Source organism: Branchiostoma floridae, chromosome 17 (assembly GCF_000003815.2).
Source record: "Branchiostoma floridae strain S238N-H82 chromosome 17, Bfl_VNyyK, whole genome shotgun sequence".
Taxonomy (NCBI): Eukaryota; Metazoa; Chordata; class Leptocardii; order Amphioxiformes; family Branchiostomatidae; genus Branchiostoma; species Branchiostoma floridae.
In genome coordinates, this window is record NC_049995.1 from 6,116,539 (window position 1) to 6,134,282 (window position 17,744).

At 40.1% G+C, this 17,744-nt stretch overlaps 2 protein-coding genes across 2 annotated transcripts; one reads left to right on the top strand and one right to left on the bottom strand.

The window, feature by feature from the left end:
- Nucleotides 1-3,712: 3,712 nt before the first annotated feature.
- Nucleotides 3,713-5,701, bottom strand: LOC118404990 (chymotrypsinogen B-like). Its single transcript, XM_035804391.1, has 3 exons — nt 5,683-5,701; nt 4,711-4,847; nt 3,713-3,874 (listed from the first exon to the last, which is right to left on the bottom strand). The coding sequence occupies exons 1-3, from the start codon at nt 5,699-5,701 to the stop codon at nt 3,713-3,715; spliced, it is 318 nt and encodes a 105-aa protein (XP_035660284.1).
- A 3,153-nt stretch (nt 5,702-8,854) lies between these two features.
- Nucleotides 8,855-15,744, top strand: LOC118404992 (beta-1,3-glucan-binding protein-like). Its single transcript, XM_035804392.1, has 10 exons — nt 8,855-9,124; nt 10,124-10,209; nt 10,450-10,524; nt 10,754-10,814; nt 11,266-11,448; nt 12,764-12,841; nt 12,957-13,074; nt 13,604-13,705; nt 13,995-14,127; nt 15,244-15,744. The coding sequence occupies exons 1-10, from the start codon at nt 8,914-8,916 to the stop codon at nt 15,454-15,456; spliced, it is 1,260 nt and encodes a 419-aa protein (XP_035660285.1). The 5' UTR covers nt 8,855-8,913; the 3' UTR covers nt 15,457-15,744.
- The last annotated feature ends 2,000 nt before the right edge of the window (nt 15,745-17,744 follow it).

The following is a 17,744-nucleotide window of genomic DNA, read 5'->3' on the forward strand; positions in this document are numbered from 1 at the left end:
AAATTTTGACCATTTTTCTGAGAGTGCTTAGGGTAAGGGTTAGGGGTAGAACTAGGGTTAGGGTTAGGGCTACGGTTAGGGTTAGGGTTTGGAGTTCGTGGTAGAAAATTTGTTTTCGAGGAATTGTGTTTTTGGCCATATTATGGTCTGAAATGAATAGAAAACATGCAAAATTTGACCATTTTTCTGAGAGTGCTTAGGGTAAGGGTTAGGGGTAGAACTAGGGTTAGGGTTAAGGCTAGGGTTAGGGTTAGGGGTTCGTTGTAGAAAATTTGCTTCCGAGGAATTGTGTTTTTTGGCCATATTTCTGTTTGAAATGGATAGAAAACATACAAATTTTGATTATTTTTCTGAGAGTGCTTAGGGTTAGGGTGAAGATTGGGGTTAGGGTTACGGTTATAGCTAGGGGTTTGTGGTAGACAGTTTGTTTCCGAGGAATTGTGTTTTTTGACCATATTTTGGTCTGAAATGGATAAAAAAACATGCAAATTTTGACCATTTTTCTGAGATTGCTTAGGTAAAGTGTTACGGTCATAACTATGGTTAGGGTTAGGGCTAGGGTTAGGGTTAGGGTTAGGGGTTCGTGGTAGAAAATTTGTTTCCGAGGAATTGTGTTTTTTTGGCCATATTTTGGTCTGAAATTGATAGAAAACATACAAATTTTGAATATTTTTCTGAGTGTGCTTAGGGTTAGGCTGAGGATTAGGGTTAGGGTTACGGTTATGGCTAGGGTTAGGGTTAGGGGTTCGTGGTAGAAAATTTGTTTCCGAGGAATTGTGTTTTTTGGCCATATTTTGGTCTGAAATGAATAGAAAACATGCAAATTTTGACCATTTTTCTGAGACTGCTTTGGGGTAAGGTTATTATTAGGGTTAGGGCTAGGGTAGAATTCATAATTTGCTAAGTAAGTATACGGTATAGATAGCTTTTGGTATAGATTAATGGTGCTTTTGAATTAGGAATCCGTTAAATACTATTACCACAAGGTACCTTAATCCGTTTAACCACTGTATTAGATAAAGACTTAGTGAAAAGAACATTTTACATGTACAACTTAAATTTAACACTGCATGCATTTTAATATTATTGCAGTATTTAATGTCATAATTACTTGAGCGAGACTTTGGCGAGCATGTACATATATATTGACTTGTGGACTTTATTTTAATTCATTAACAAAGCAAGCACTTTTCATTGACAGAAAGATATAATTTAACTGAGACATAAGTGACATATTTAGATAGCACTTATATCATCAGGGATACATTTCAATGTAAACATTGAATAGCCTTTAACTTTGAGAGTTTCTTAATCTATGTTTTCTACACATTTGTAATTCGAATAGCAGGAGTAAAGGTGTAAGTATATAATTCGAATACATATTTCAATTCGTGGCTATTCGTCTTTGATTTTGTTAAGATTTTTATGACACCATTTACACCTCAGGGCGGGTCATTAACTTTTAATTAGACACTATAGAACTCAAGTGAATTCTGAACTTTATTGCAGGTGAAACTGTAACAGATACTACTTATGCAAATAAGTTGTTAATGACATAATTCATGTTATGGTTCAATTTAGTTCTTATAACAAGTAAACTATTATACTATCAACGTTACTTGTGTAAGTTAATTAAAGGTGTATATAACACAGCATAGATGATGTAGATGTGGAATTTATTTGTATAATCAGAATATTTCATGGGGATATGAGGTCTCCGAACTCTTGTTTGTAATGTCTTTTAAATGCAGGTCCTATTTAAAATTATAGGATAGACATGGACAAAGAATGCATGCAGCGTCTGTGTATTATAAAAGCGTGTAATTGACATAAATTACTTGAGAGGGGCGGAGGTAGTCTCGAATAAAGGAAATCGTCATTAGCTTACATTTCTCAGTGCGGAAGGTCATATCGTTTTTCGATGCTTAGACATTCAAATGATCATGGACAGTCTAGTTTCACAAACAGAAAAGTCGTCAACATATGTTGAAGTAAGCAGGCTTCATCATAGCTAGTCTAGTTAGATACCAAGATGATTCTTACTGCTCTGCGCTAGATTCTTTCGATTTTGTTACACAGAGATGTTGTTGGACCAGGATGCCATACCGGTGCAACGAACTCGATGATCGGACGCACGTAGGTGGAGTTTACGGCCACAAGGTCTTCAACAACGACTTGAAAGTGTTTACGCTTTCTCAGGATGAAAAGCGCTTGCTGGATTTTGCACATATGTAGTACACGTGGTATTCCAGTTTAAGTTATATTACAGGAAAACACCATGAATCTTCATGGTTTCAACTTGACTAAATACTAGTCTACTACACGTTCGATATCAGAGCCGTCAGACGTGGTAAGTTGCTTGGAAAAATTTTGGTTCATATGCATATATTTTGCTTTGGACGAGTTTAAATATAAACCGATGGCCTGACATGCTGTCATTACTTTGTCTAGCAGGATTGTTGCAAAAAGTGATGAGTTTTTGAGAAAGGCCATGTTGTCTACTATGTCAATGTCAGCAAAGACTTCTGCATGCGTGTTAGATTTTACGGTACACAAGCGTTCTTTACTATAATTAAGCCTTGTATAAATTCCGTGTAATTAGTTTGTTAGCAAGTTTGACCATGGTAAGTAAATGTATGCATCACAGTTATGACATCTGTGCTTTAATTTTATCCTGATTTTGAAAACAAAAATGTTGTTACCCTTCAGCGATGGTCAACATAAAAAAATGCTTTGAAAGTGCCGACTGGTATGTGTAAGACGTTGAGCAGCGTTGGCTGGCCTTTGTTCAGCTATGCGAAGTCACAGCTGGTGAATTTAGGCTACAAGGCTAGCTTTCAGAGCGTCATCAAAATTGCCATACGCTAAGGATACGAGATGCTAGGTCTCGGGCATTTATGTTACACAAGAAAATCTCTAGGAGTGCTGCGCTGTAATAAAAGCAAAAGTAAAACAATGACACTGCTGCAAGCTATTTATTAACCATATGGACTTCGTAATGTTAATAAAGGCAATGTGAAAAAATGCATACTAGTATATTGAATGGAAGTAAGAAAAAGTCTTTAAGTTTTCAGCCTCATATTTGCAATCAGCCGATGCTGTTAAAAGCATCAGAAATTTCTCATTGCCTTTATACGATTGGGGCGCTCTTAGGAAATCAAGGTCCGATATAGCGTGTGTTTGAATAGTTGTTTATAGATTTCGATCCTTAGCAACTTCATTCTTCTATTAATTTGCCCCAAACATTGACCTGGAACTTAGCAACTATCCCATATGAACTAATTCTTAAGGCATTTTCCCCATCACGCATCGAACTTCATAGGTCTGCATGGAGGGGCGATACTCGGTTACTAGATTATAAATGGTTCATTCATTTGTTTATCTGTAATAAATTTTTACCTACTAAGTCTTTTCTGTGTTGAGATGTGGTCTTTTAGAAAATAACACTCCCCTCTGGAGTACAGTATACACAGGATAGGTCATAGGTCGCAAATGGTCTCTATACAGGATTTTGGGTAACAGATTCACAGTAAGATATGTAACGAAAGAGGACTAAAAGATATATTATATTATATTATCTGAAAAGAAGACACAAGGAGGTAAAAAGAAAGTAGTGTAGTAGTTCTTTGTATTGGTTCTGGTTTCTATAGCACACTCACTCACTCCGGTTTAAAAAGTGGTTTCCTCTCGTCACCGTAGGCGACCAATCAGATCAGTTGCTCTTCCTGATGCGGTTGATCCAGTCGCGGAAGGCACAGACACGCGCAAAGACTGCCGGGTAGCTGGTGCTGCAGGTTTCGGCACCGAAGCTGGTCACCCCCACCACTTGGTACGACCCGTCTATCTCACAGACAAGAGGACCGCCAGAGTCACCCTGCAATTTGTGGATAAGAAAAGTCATTATGTATGGAGATAAGTGCTCATTCGCTACAAATAGAGAGGGGCAGGAACAAAAAACTGTTGACGAGAGAACATGAACATACTGTTCAGGGAAAGCAGTGGAAGATAAACTACATCGTATATGTCAATGTTCACATTACAATTCCGAAAACAAACAAACTTTTCCTTAAAATCTCCAAATCTTTCCCAAGCTTTTCTCACCTTACCGACCAACAAAAAACAATCTTCTTGCTCAAGTCGTCCAACCCCTTTATATATGAAAATGTTTAACAATTCATCTCCCACTGCATACAGAAAAGAAGCCAATCCCATCAAAAAGCTTATGAGTAGAAATAGATTTAGATTAGACGTTATTTCTCTTTTGATTTATCTATAGATTTCATTTTTCTTCTCTGTAAAGTATACAATTATGTATACCACTACATTGCCTGCAATTACCCCTTGGGCATGAACTTGCAATAAAGATTATTATGATATAAAATATTAGGCCTAGTATAATAGCCTGGAAGCCATCATAAAATGAAAGGTCGACTCTCTCTGATTGGCTGTGTGAATGTGACGTCACAAGGAGTAGGAAAACATTAGAGTTTTACTACACCCTACATAAACAAAACACCCTACGTAAATAATGTTCACAAAGCGCTGGGATACACACATTGATAACGTAGTTTACCCTCAAACCACCGTAGCTTTATTTCGACTAATCTTACCGCATGGGGTCAAAACTGACCATATCGCCTATGTACATTTCTATTGGTGTTCACGGGCCTGTTCGTGGTAAATCACTCTAATACAAATGAAAATGTCTACCAAGCATGCCCCATCCTCGCCTGGACCCTCACCCCCGTTACAGATCATGCTCTCAGGTCTGTAGTCATTGGTCCAAGTGCACTCACTGTCGCTTAGCAACGGGAGGTCTGCCTGCTGCAGCTCATCAGCAATAGGCCCTAGTGATAACAAAAAACATAATGATTGTGTGAAACTTTCGAATACAAACATACATGTGCACACACACACACACAGACACACAAACACACACACACACACAGACAAACAAACAAACAAACATGCAGACATACACACAAGAACAAAATACCTGCCACGGCCAGCTGTTCGGCCTTGCGTTCTCTCCTTCGACAATACGTGACGTTCCGGCAGTCCTAGGTGCGATCATTTGATGGCGGCAACCTGAAAACAATATGCGAAAAAAAACAGTGTATTCGTTACATCAGCTACAAAATCCGTCTGAGCTCCATAAATATTCCTGAGTAGGGATGGGTACCTTCTTTTTTTTCGGAAAATCCGGATCTAAAAAAAATTCGGTGCACCGGATGTTGGACCTATGGGAGATTAAATGATTAGGCATTTACATATTAGGACTAACCGGTCGTGGAAAGTAACACAACCGAAGTAGAGTCGAGTCTTTAGTCTTTAATACCAAGATTTATAGTCAATCGTACAAAGGAAGTTAGCCTTGGAGGATTTAAAAACGGCAGGGGAAGTCGAATACTCCACAAAACAGATTTCTTTGTAGCGAAATAGGCTATCGTCCTTTTACAATTTTTCACAGACGATCAGGTTCAGGTTCAGGTCCGGACCTGGACCTGATCCTCTGGACCTGAACTGGACCTTGACCTGAATTTTCTGTACCGGTACCCACCCTATTCCAGGCCTGAGGAAATTGAACGATCCATATGGCTGGTTCTATGGCCCGCTGCAAATTTTAACCATTGTATATGGTGAATCAACTGCAGCTAAAGTTAGAATGTGAAAGACACTTACCATTTGCCATGGCTACCATCGATGCGAAAATCAGAAAAACCTTCATAGCTGTGGTGATGCAAACCGTTTCGTGTATGTTACAGTCACAAAGTTGTTATAGATACACTTGGAATTATACAGGGTTGTGCGGAAATCATTATTATATTTCAGCCATACCACAGGTATGGTGAAATATATTGTATTCGTAATGTTTCTTCTTCTTTCTTCCTTTCTCCTGTCAAATTTTCAGTAACTCTAAAGTAACTCTAAACTGCCATAGTTCCAACCCAATAAAATGCTCTCAGTGCCAGGTTATGACCACTGACACACGATCTAGACATAGTCTTTTTTATTCTTCATCTCTCGCGATCGTCACATGGCCAACTCCCTCCAGGAGCGAGTGGCTCTCCCTCTCTCTGGAACCCCCCCCCCCCTCCAGACTCTTGTCTCCTAATTCCTTCTCTCTCTCTGACCCCTCTGGGTCCTACCATTCCACATACTAGTGGGGGGTCCACTCAATACACAACACACGAAGTCAGATTTCATACAAAATAAAAAAAAATTAACGGTGGTGTACAGAGTTTTGTATGGGAGCTGGCGATTCCAATAACCAATAACCTATGCATAGGAGCTCCTGTGGAAGTGTATGTTCTTTCATATGGACCCGGAGTGTATTGGGTAAGCTCCGTTTTGACATAAAAAAAATAACAATATCAATTCACTATATTGGAGAAGTTACTGTTTAAATTTTTGATTTTCGCCCAGGGATGATTTGGAACAGTTAAATGTTGCATGGGAAAGAGTATGGCTGAAATATGCTGTATTTGCTCACAAGCAAATGTCTAGTCTTTTTTTAGTAACCCTCGGTCACGTTTATCATTCTGTGTTGTAATAGTATTACGAAGCCAAATCATGTCCAGATAGTATAATTAGTATCATTATAGTCTGTAAAAGCACGGATATCTATTTAAGAAAGTTGCTTAGAATCACCGAGTACACCAATCAAGTTGCTTTTCTCTTAAGGAGAAAAAAAGCTACTGAGATGCAAAGTTTTGTTCTTATTCCCTGAATATTATGAACGCAATGATCGTGAGAAACGTACACATGTTATCTTGTTCAGTGTCGAGTACAGTATCCGTTTACGTGTTAACTTAAAATAGCCGAAAGTCAACAAAGTAGGTTGCAAAACAAATATTATCACCACATTAGTAATACTTTCTCCAGAGTAAAAGTATCAGTTTTGGGATTTTATCCACTTTGTTTACTCGACACTACATGCCATTAGCATCCTTCTTTGTTGTTTTGTGTAAAGCTAACGGCATAACCCGCCGTATGTTCAAATACGTGCTGTCTACGTGCCAAAATGTGGGCAATCTTTTGGGATCCGTAGATGGTAAGTACCGCCTCCGTACGAAGTCGTAGGGAATCTGACGGATTTTGGAGCACGCAGACACGCCGTAAAACATTGTGTGCCATCCGGCTGCGGATTCGCCCGCCGTACGTGCCAGAACGTTTTCAGAAATACGTGGCGGACGTGGCCTCCCCCCCCCCCCCCCCCAATGTACGGACTTATTGCACGTGCGTCGGGTTGCGCCCTTAATAATAGCTTAAGACTGCAAAGACACAAGGATTGAGTCATATGACTCAGATTCGAATTCCATGGTGAGAGTTTTAATTTTATGACTCTTATCTTAAAGTTCCCCTTCAAATTGAGAAAATCAAGTCAACACGTCTGTAAAATCCAATCGTTGCTTGAGTCAGTAGACTCAATATGTCCTGAACGTCTAAGTAATAATATATTCAATTCCCAGGTAAAGGCAAGCCTAGACGGCTGCATTCGGTAAAATATAAAGCCTCATTTTCCCATTTTGAAGCCAAAAAAAGGAATAAAATTGACGATTCCATAGTATTCGTGATATCTGTTATTCCTACAAAATTTGAATGCTTCCCAGTGGTTGATTGCATGGATACCGTAAAACCCATATAAATAAGACTCACTAAACATTTTTGGCGACGCCTCAAGGGCGAGCTTACCAGTATATTGTGCGTCCGTTTGCCAAGAATTCCCAGAATTGTACAGGCATGTCATGGCAATTGTTCCGCACGTGCGTAGTTGCATCATCTGCCTTTAGCCTGTAATTTTGAACAATGTTTCAACATAGAAAAGAGCACCTCGTTTGGTACTATATGTTGACTGATTTTTTTGGTATATATTGACGCTTCCTTGAATGATAGGCTTTAAACACTTATGGTGTTTGTGTTGCTAAATATCGCCTGTTTTTTTTTTCGTACAAAAAAAATTATCAACATATAAAAATAAATATTTTAGAAATATCAGTGCAGACTGGTGTGCATTAGATGTTGAGCACTGGTGGTAAATTTTGGTACAAAACTAGCTTTTAGGGTGTTATCAAGAGCCGCCAACCACCAAGGAGCAAAAATGGTTTTGGTAGGTGTCGGGCATTTACATTGCACATGAAAATCGCAAGGGGCGCTATGCAGGATAAAAGCATGAAGGTAACACAATGTCACTGCTGCAAGCAAATTATTAACCATATGGACTTCGTAATGTTACTAAAGGTAATGTACACAGCGTAACGTTACATGTATTCAATGGACGTGACAAAAAATCTACAAATTTGTAGCCTCATATTTACAATCAGCCGATGCTGTTAAAAGCATCAGAAATTTCTCTGACCTTTAACCTTCTTATGACGTCATACTCCATACACCCATTGTTAACCATTTACCTAAATCACACAAAGGTTGATGAATTCTTATCACTTAGTCAGTATGCAAACCCGTAGAAATAGCTCTTAAACATTTGAAGTCCTTCAAGAAATAATCAAATATGACTTAGGACAATAGAGAATGACTAGTATTCTTACTCTTATTCTTACCACTTACGTACGCAATGGGAACTCACTAGTCAAATATTGATACACACCGTAACCCTTAAAAATGTGCGTTATAGCAAAAGTTTTATTGTTTTTTTACAACGCGAAGAAAATTTTATTTGCAGAGAAAAACATCAAAGAAGGTATTCCTTATGTTGCTTATAAATGAACAAAAATATTTCATATCAAAGCTTTCGTGATGAGACTATTGGTAGAGTTTGTTTCACCAGAATCATTTCCAAATTTACGGTAGACTCAGATTTATGAGGTTTGCTCAAATACACTTTTACATAAGAACCACGCCTTCTAAACTAGCGCTGTCGTTTGGTCCGTCTATACGCCTTTCTCTAGAAGAATGCCTGGGTCGGGCAAAAAGTACCACTTCGATCACAACATGGAGTCTTCGAGCAGTCAGAGACACGTCTTCGAGATGGAAGGAGGTGAAAAGAAAGGAGGATGCTGCAGCAAGACGTGTAAAGTTGTAACGGGGCTGGTTATCGTGTTGGCCGTTTTGGCTGGGCTTGCTTGTGTTGGGTATTTCGTGATTTACAGGATGTATTTTGAAGGTAGGTTGCGTTCCGTTAGTTGGGTCATCTTAAGCTCATGCAATTAGGCGTTCTCTAAGATTTGGTTTTAAAAAATCACCTGAAAGTTGAACATGGTGTAGAATTTTTTTGTGGGCAACCGTCGCTGTATATCAACTGTTATATATGATATATGTTTTTACACTTTTATGATAGGTACTTTGACGTATACAGAGCAAGTTCCGAATGTTGACTTTGTGTTGTAAATCTGGTAGAAAAATTTATGGTGTGGACAAATTGGGGAGTGTAACATGCATGATAATGATTTTGTGGTGACATGTAACGTTATTTAGACGTCACTTTTTTTTCTACAGGTCTATGTTACACTAAATAGTCCGTACGTGGGTTTTGGCTATACAAGCGAATACGCCCCTTACTCTTTATTAGCCTCCAAGTTTGCCGACCTTCAACATCTGAAAGGTCACTTGACACACAGTCAGGCAGTCGCGCACTGTTATATATAAGGGCCTTGACATAAGTAAAGGCTACCGTCTTTGACTGTCAAGAAAGTGCCATTCCGTTTGCTCGCAATATTTCCAAGCTGTACATTGCGGGTAAAATAACAGGTAAAAACGTAATGACATATAGAGGGCAAGCTTGTTTTTCAAAAACTTTTTTGATTCGTTACGTTACGAAGCCATAAATATGTTCAATCGTAAAGGGAACAAGCAGGTAGGTAACGTCTTGGTCACTACAAATTAAAGAGGCATTGTCCACGTCTTGACATCAAATAAGATTTATGAAGAGACAATTGGCGAGGGCACGTTCTTCTTCTTTGCATTTGTTTTCCTATCAAACAGATTGTGTATTATGGTTGCTAGTGCTTGACAAGCGCCAAAATAGGATTTTAATCTATCTTTACATACTCAGACGACAACCCCTGGTAAAGTCTTGTCCAGAAAGAAATGTTTGTGAGGACAAGTGTCAAGTTTAAGATCGAATAAAAAAAACATCAGGAGCCTGTGGTTTATGTTTTCTCAGACCAATCTCGACTGATTTTCGAAGACAACTTTGACACTCTGGACTTCACTAAGTGGAAACATGAAATCACAGCGGCCGGGGGAGGGGTGAGTATTGTCTTATATTCGTTCCAACAGTTCTAAAAGTCAATGCCATGACTTTGCCAATATACCATTTTAAAGTTAATACTTCAGATGGTATTTTATAATTCAATCAACAGTTCTAGCATAAACGCTATCCTGAATACGTTTATATGCAGGAGGGTAGAAATGTTGCATTGAAGGAATGTCCAATTTATGGTTTCTGACGTGTTCTTTCTCTATTTTTTTTATCTATTTCCACATTAGAACAATGAGTTCCAGATTTACGTCAATGACCGCGCCAACACGTACGTCCGGGACGGAATTCTGTTCATAAAACCGGTGGGTGCGTTTTGTTACACTCATTGCTGTTTACCGGATCTGGACGACAATCCAACTTACACATTTTACATGCTTGAAATTTGCGTTACTATTGTGTAATTCTTTTTATCAAGATAACTACCATGACTACGTACGCCATTTCACGATTCTTCTTGATGATTTAGATATCCGAGTTTAAGTCATACGAAATAAGGACCGTATAGAAATTTCCATTGTTTCGTTCACTCAGACACTGACGGCCGATTTCTACGACGAAGCATTTCTGTCCGCTGGGACCCTCAACTTGTATGGTGAGCATCTGATCTTTTCCGGTGCTAAAGTATAGAAATAAAGCTAAATGTTTCGAACAATTAAGCAGATTCGTTTATTTCACTCACTCACTCACTCACACTTTCTCCAGTAGAAAAAAATATTATAGAAAATTAGGAAACTACAAAAAATGGCTCATGATTGTTTTTTAGCTTGTACCCAGCTACAAATAAACACCCAACGCATGTGTCTCACAAAATGTCGGGACCGCAAACAACCTAGGATTCAAACCCAATAGCATCCGTTTTAGTTTAGCAGTAGCGCTAGTTGACGGCTTTCATTTCAATTAATGTTAATTTTATTACAGTATACTATACCGTATTACCATCAATATTGCTTTTCCGTGTACGGTTGCAATTAGCTATAGCCGTTGGGCATGAATGTGGAATAAAGATATTTCATTTTTCTGTTATTCTGCCCATCCTACCCTAGGCTTGACCCCAGCTGACCAGTGCACCAGTCACTTCAATGGCGGCTGTTGGAGGCAAGGTTCCGCTGACTTCCCCATCCCTCCCATCCGGTCGGGCCGTCTGACCACCACCGAGAGTCTGAGCTTTACTTACGGCAAGGTGGAGATCATGGCCAAGTTACCGACCGGAGACTGGATCTGGCCCGGTAGGTTTGGTCTTGCATTTCTGATAGATACCGCTAGAGGCGGTCCAACATCAATCATAATACATTATCATATAGCCAGGCGCCGCGGACCAATCAGAAGGCCCCGTTCCACGTTGGTTATGACGCCGTGACACTTAGATTCCGGCCAGGCCGGTGTGTATCCTCCTTCTGATTGGTCAGAATGAATCGACACCGGCACCAGTGTAGATGCAAATCGACACCGGTGCCGGTATTCATTCATTCTAACCAACCAGACTGACCGATACACACAAGATATGCAGGGTTTGGCCAATCAAAAGGAGCGAAACATATGCCAGAGCAGAGGGAATAAGTACAGACTGCAAGGAGGGAATAGCTCCTTCTGTTAACATTGATAATGAGTTTTGTTGTTCTAAAAAGCGAAAGACTGCAATGTTTTGAATATTTTCTGTGAAAATTTTGGTTTCAAACTGCAATCTGTAAACAAATGTATGTACCAGGGAACAAATGTGAACTTTCAGAAATTCGACAAATGAATTCACACGTATAGTACCAGGGGATCTATGCGTCATACAGGAGTTTGCAAGTTTGGGTAGGCTATATGATAATAACGTTAATGATCCGCCTGTTCCTCGGTGTACATGGTGTCATAACGCCTGGTCCTTTGCTATAACCACCTCATAAAACCACCTCGTTCGTTTGGCTTACTCGGTGGTTTTCTTCGGTGGTTATAGCAAAGGACCAGGCGTTATGACACAGTATACACCTCGGGGCGGGTCATTAACCCTTAATTAAATCATGGTTGGGAGTCTCGGCTTCACCTAGGGAAAGGTGGAGGTCATGCCAAAGTTACCGACCTGAGATGGGATCTGGCCAGGTAGGTTTGGTTTTGCATTTATGTTAGATACCGCTAGGGGCGCTTATGTCTCATGATCAACCCATCAACCATGGTTGGAGAGTGTCGAATTCACCTACGGAAAGATGGGGGTGAGACCCATGACCAATATAGGAATGAATGTGGCCAAGTAGGCTTGCACTTGCACTTAGCAATAATATCACTAGGGGTGGTCTTCAGCTGTATTTGCCCAAAAGTAGTTTGGATACCTATTTCGTTTTAGCTTTGTTTGCTCTTACAGTCGAGCGACCGTAAGCAATATATAGTACATGGCAGAAAAGCAAAATGACATCCAGGTCCGCCTTGTACTTTTCATAGAAATCACTAGAGGCGCTTTTGATCGGTCGACTGAAGAGCTGGTCAGAATTTGATGGAGTTAGGGACTAGTAGTGACATTGTAGGTGGGCCACATATCATTCGTTTTCTACCATTCTTTTCCAGCCATTTGGCTTCTTCCGATGCACAACGAGTTCGGAGGCTGGCCTTCCTCGGGTGAGATTGACATCATGGAGTCCAGAGGTGAGATCTTTCCCTGGCAACTTTTTGTTTGCTTTTGGGAATGGCATAAATTCCTATTAAAGCAAGTTTTCTGCCCTTTGACACAATGTTTCGAAGTCTTTTTTCTGTCCTATAGGAAACCGTAACCTCACCGACGGCAATGGGAACTCCATCGGAGTTGACCACATGGGGTCGACCCTGCACTGGGGACCGTACTGGCCGTACAACGCATATGACAAGACTTCAGAGGGATTGTGCGTAGAACCATTTATGTTCTCTTCTAGTTTCATTTTTTATATATTAACTGAATCTTTTCAACAAGTCTTGTTGTGACCTGTACTTAGCCCGGTGTGGTAAAAATGTGAATAAAGGTCTTCAATCAATCGATCATCTGAAACTAGGATAATATGCTAACTGAAATTTTGTGAAATCGGTGACAAATCTAGCCAAAAACGGTGCAAAGTAGTTTATTTCTTTGTACTTTAATATCATATGTATAGACATGCCATTTTTACAATGTCTACCTACTTTGCGACAACGGTATCGTAGCTGAAATACTATGCTTATTGTTTGTTTATTGTTTGTTTTCACACAAAATAAACAAATTATTTTATGTACAAGAGAAACTAGAAACAGCCAAACTAAAATTACACATATTATTTATATTGAGATAATAGTTGATTGTATCATATACACATTTTCTACGAAAATAAGATCAAGCAATTCAAAGAAGCAAAGCGTTAGATATTTAGGAAAGTGACGAAAATAAATGGACTGGCTAACTTTGACAACTACATTTGCTCCATTTTTCAGTTCGGCAAAGGAAGGGACCTTCGGTAGTGCTTTCCATAAATACGGACTGGAATGGACTGCGGACCACATCAAGTAAGCTCAAGTTGCCCCCCCCCCCACACACAAACAAATTTCAACCGCAAACAATCAATAGTTGGAACAGAAAGGTGGTGCCTAACAGATTAGACTATGTGAGATTGAACATATTGAAATACTTTTTTACTCTGTTTTAAAAGGATACTCAAAATTGGCCCTCTGCAACTGCGTGAATAAGTGAACTTTGCCCTTCAAGAATATAAACATATTCTTGAAAGGCACAGTGGGCACAAGACCAGATTATTTGAATCAAATCATGAAATCAGTTCATATTATTGTTTATCAGGTGCTTCGTGGATGATGAATTGGTCCTGAACGTCTCCCCTCCCAATGGATTCTGGGAGCTGGGTGATTTTGGACTGCCCGATGAGGAGAACCCGTGGGTGGCGGGCGGCAAGATGACACCATTCGACAAGGACGTAAGATTTATGACATTTTTCAAATGCAAGATTCTCCCCCAAATAGTTTCATCAGTTTGGTAGAATATAGGATATAGGAGAATTCTTTTTACACAACCAGCAGGTACTTACATTGCTTATGTTTCGTAAGAAAGTCAACCCCGGTGATGAACTGGGATGAGGGGGGATACAATCTTAGCCACGTTTGGGATTGTTTTCTCACCACAAAAGCGCCACCTATATCGGCTACATATAGCAGTTAGAAGCAGAACTCCAGTTAGAAGCTCTGACGAAGGTTTCTGAGAGACATCGAAACGTAAGCAATGTAAGTACCTGCTGGTTGTGTAAAAAGAATTCTCCTATATCGTAAAATTTTCTAGTAACAAAGAATCCACAGGCATCTGCCGTCTATATTTCGACAAAGACTATCATAGAATTTGTTAGGGTTTAACTGATAAATTTGATAATCTAGACACCGATGGATACTAGCAATTATTCTTCGACCAAGACGGGACACTTCCGTTCAGGTCACGTGACCTTTAGCTCATTTTAACGGTAGAAGTCTCATGAATAGAAGCATTTATCAATAGAACCTTCTTGTTTCAACTTGAGAAGGATCAGAGGTGGTAAGAGACCTTGTTTCTTTCTTCACAGGTTGATACATACGTCAATACTTCTGTGACGCTCTGTCACCCGAGTCCCTTCAGGCAGTCAGGGCAATACTACTAGTAAATGGTTGTACTTCGCACAACAGCTAGGTGCCGCTTCAGTGTTACAAATGCGGTTCCAAACGCAAAGTACTGTAAATGCATTTAAGTTCGCGGGGATGTATTTCGCGGTAGCGGGAAAATGGACTTTTCGCGGTGGTTTTAATTTCGCGGTAGCACCATGCACTGTAGTCTCTTACTGTTATGGAAAAATTTTCGCGGTGGTTTTAAATTCGCGGTGAATGAAGCGGCTGCCGCGAAAACCGCGAACATTAATCCACTGCGAACGTTTCTGCATTTACAGTATATTGTCACATTTACATTACTCAGGGATTGTCGAACGCTTGTTGGTAATCACTATACTTGGGGGTACGTAAATAACATATAAGGGCTTTATGTTACAGATGTTGTATTTTCTATTCTATCCCAGTTCTTCCTGATCCTGAACGTGGCTGTAGGCGGAACGAACGGCTTCTTCCCTAATGACGGGGTGAACGGAGGGTACGACCGCCCATGGGGTGACGGGGACTGGTACGGGCTCGCCATGAAGAACTTCTGGGCCGCCAAGGACCTGTGGTACCCGACCTGGGACGGGGAGGACGCAGCCATGCAAATAGACTGGATAAAAGTCTGGCAGCTGTAGGCTTTCTGCAACCTTTTATAGGAGACATAAGTACTTTATTGCACAACAATTGTACATGATACAATGTATGACAACAACTATTACGCAAAGTACAAAATAGAGGTATACGAAAAGCTTAACAACCTAGCTAATGTAAAAATAATGGCCAATATGATATAATTCTTTGGTATAGCATTACAATGGAGTAGACTAATCATTAGTTACGGTATTTTTTCTTATAGCAGAGCAGTCCTTGATATATTTGCCTATTTTTGCATTATGGGAGTTCTGACATGTAAAGATATATACAAATCTGTTCGTAGCATCGAGTCTCTTGAAATCTGTTGTACTTGCATAATTGATTCGAGAAATATGAATAATTCATTACGTAAACTAGCGTATCTAGAACATTCCATTACTAAGCGAAATTCATCTTCAATGTGTTTTGGGAATTCTATGAAAAATCCATGCGAGCGTGCGAATAAACCAAAGTTTGACAACCCCCCACCCCACCCCAAAAGTTGCCTTCATTATGAAATCTAAGTGGCCAGGAAGGTTAAATAAATGACTGAATATAGTACATGTGTACAACGAACAATACATTCTTCATTTTGTTCTTTCACATCTTCTTCGACCTTGGAATGTTCTTTGAAATTAGTATACATATCCCGATATTTATTTTTGGAATCCACGACATCTATTTGCCTATTTCAAACCTGCAAACCCGCTTTGTACGATTTAGAGTATGGATTACTTTGGGGGGGGGGGGCGAAAATTGATACGCGTGCGGATGTCATCTATTCAACAAATTAACATCAGCAGCATATACAGCTATAATAATGGTTCAACTTTATCCGTGGGATGACCTATTTCTGTTGCTTCTAAAATCAGGGTATTTATATTAAGTGTCAAGTGAACGGTGGTGCAATAACTGTCCGTCGACTAATGTTATCCCTTACTGGCTTTTTTTAAAGCAACGGAAATGGGCACCCCTTATCTCAATCAAATACTGAACAAATCCCTCAGTTCAGGTGAGGTGCAGGTTCCGTGCGGCTGGTGGCGTGAGGTGGGGCTATAACGAAAAATAAAGTGCGAAGTGCAGCAAACAAAACCGAAAAACTACATCTGGGAGCTGGGGTGGCCCATGTGTTGGAACAACCCCAACTTGAAACTAGTAAGTGATGATGCAGTGACAATGTTGGTAACTTTACACTTACTGTTGTTGGAAAATAACTGGTTCAGTATGTTACAGCCCGGCAAGAGAGTGCATCAAAGCGGAGTGGATGTCCTCTAGTGGGGTTTTGTGTTCCTAGTGATGTATTGGTGTATTGGTATAGATACCAGTCCGTAGAAGGCCTTGCAGAACAACAACACTAGGGCAATGACCCTAATTGACGCAGGCGCAGAAGGCCCAAAACGAGTACGAGTCCATTAAACGAGTCCACGGTATTTTAGCCTATTTTCAACTTTTAGCAGGAAAATGTAAGTAAAATTTCATATTGGTGAGACAGTGTAGGTTACAGATGTTCAGATTCGGCAAAAAAACAAGGTTTTGGCGAATTTTTTTCGGCTTGTGCTGACCCCTAATTTGAAGTGGTCAGTCCCTAAAATGATGTCATGGAAAGGCAAGATGGTGGTAGTTTTGACCGCTGAAATATCTTGCGCTGGTCAGAAAGTTTAAAGATTAGACCTTTGGACACTTGAGATAGCGGGCTGCTGTGTGGGGTGAGTTCTTATGACCTGGAATGTTCACGGATGAGATTATGACACCCTGAACTTGCTAATTTTTACATTATCGCCAATACAGATTTCCATTAGTGTTCACTGCTCACTAGGCGAGCGAGCCTGACTCCTCCTTCCTTGCAGGGTCGGCCAACCCAGTTTGTTCTGCAGGTATGACACACTGGTGGTGTTCCTGTAGTCGTTAAAGACAAACCTAGCAGCACGTTTCTGTCCGGATTCTATTTTGTCCACTAACACATTTGTATTGGCATATTGACGCTTCTGTGTGTTCCATATTGTGGATGCATACTTGGTTTGGGTCTAACTAGCGATGTTTAAGCTTTTGCCCTTACCTCTTTGCTTCCCCCCTTATATTTCTTCGGAGAAATCCCAGTGTACTGTTGGCCTTGGCCGTGACGGACTTGATATGTGACTGACTTGAGGTCCTGTGACAGAATGATCCCCAGGTAGGGGTGGTGGGCACTGACCTCAAGAGGTTCTGCAAACATTGTGTACATTAATTGTGGTGAGCATTTGGATGTGTTCACATGGATAATAATACAGCACTTCTTCACATTGAACTTGAG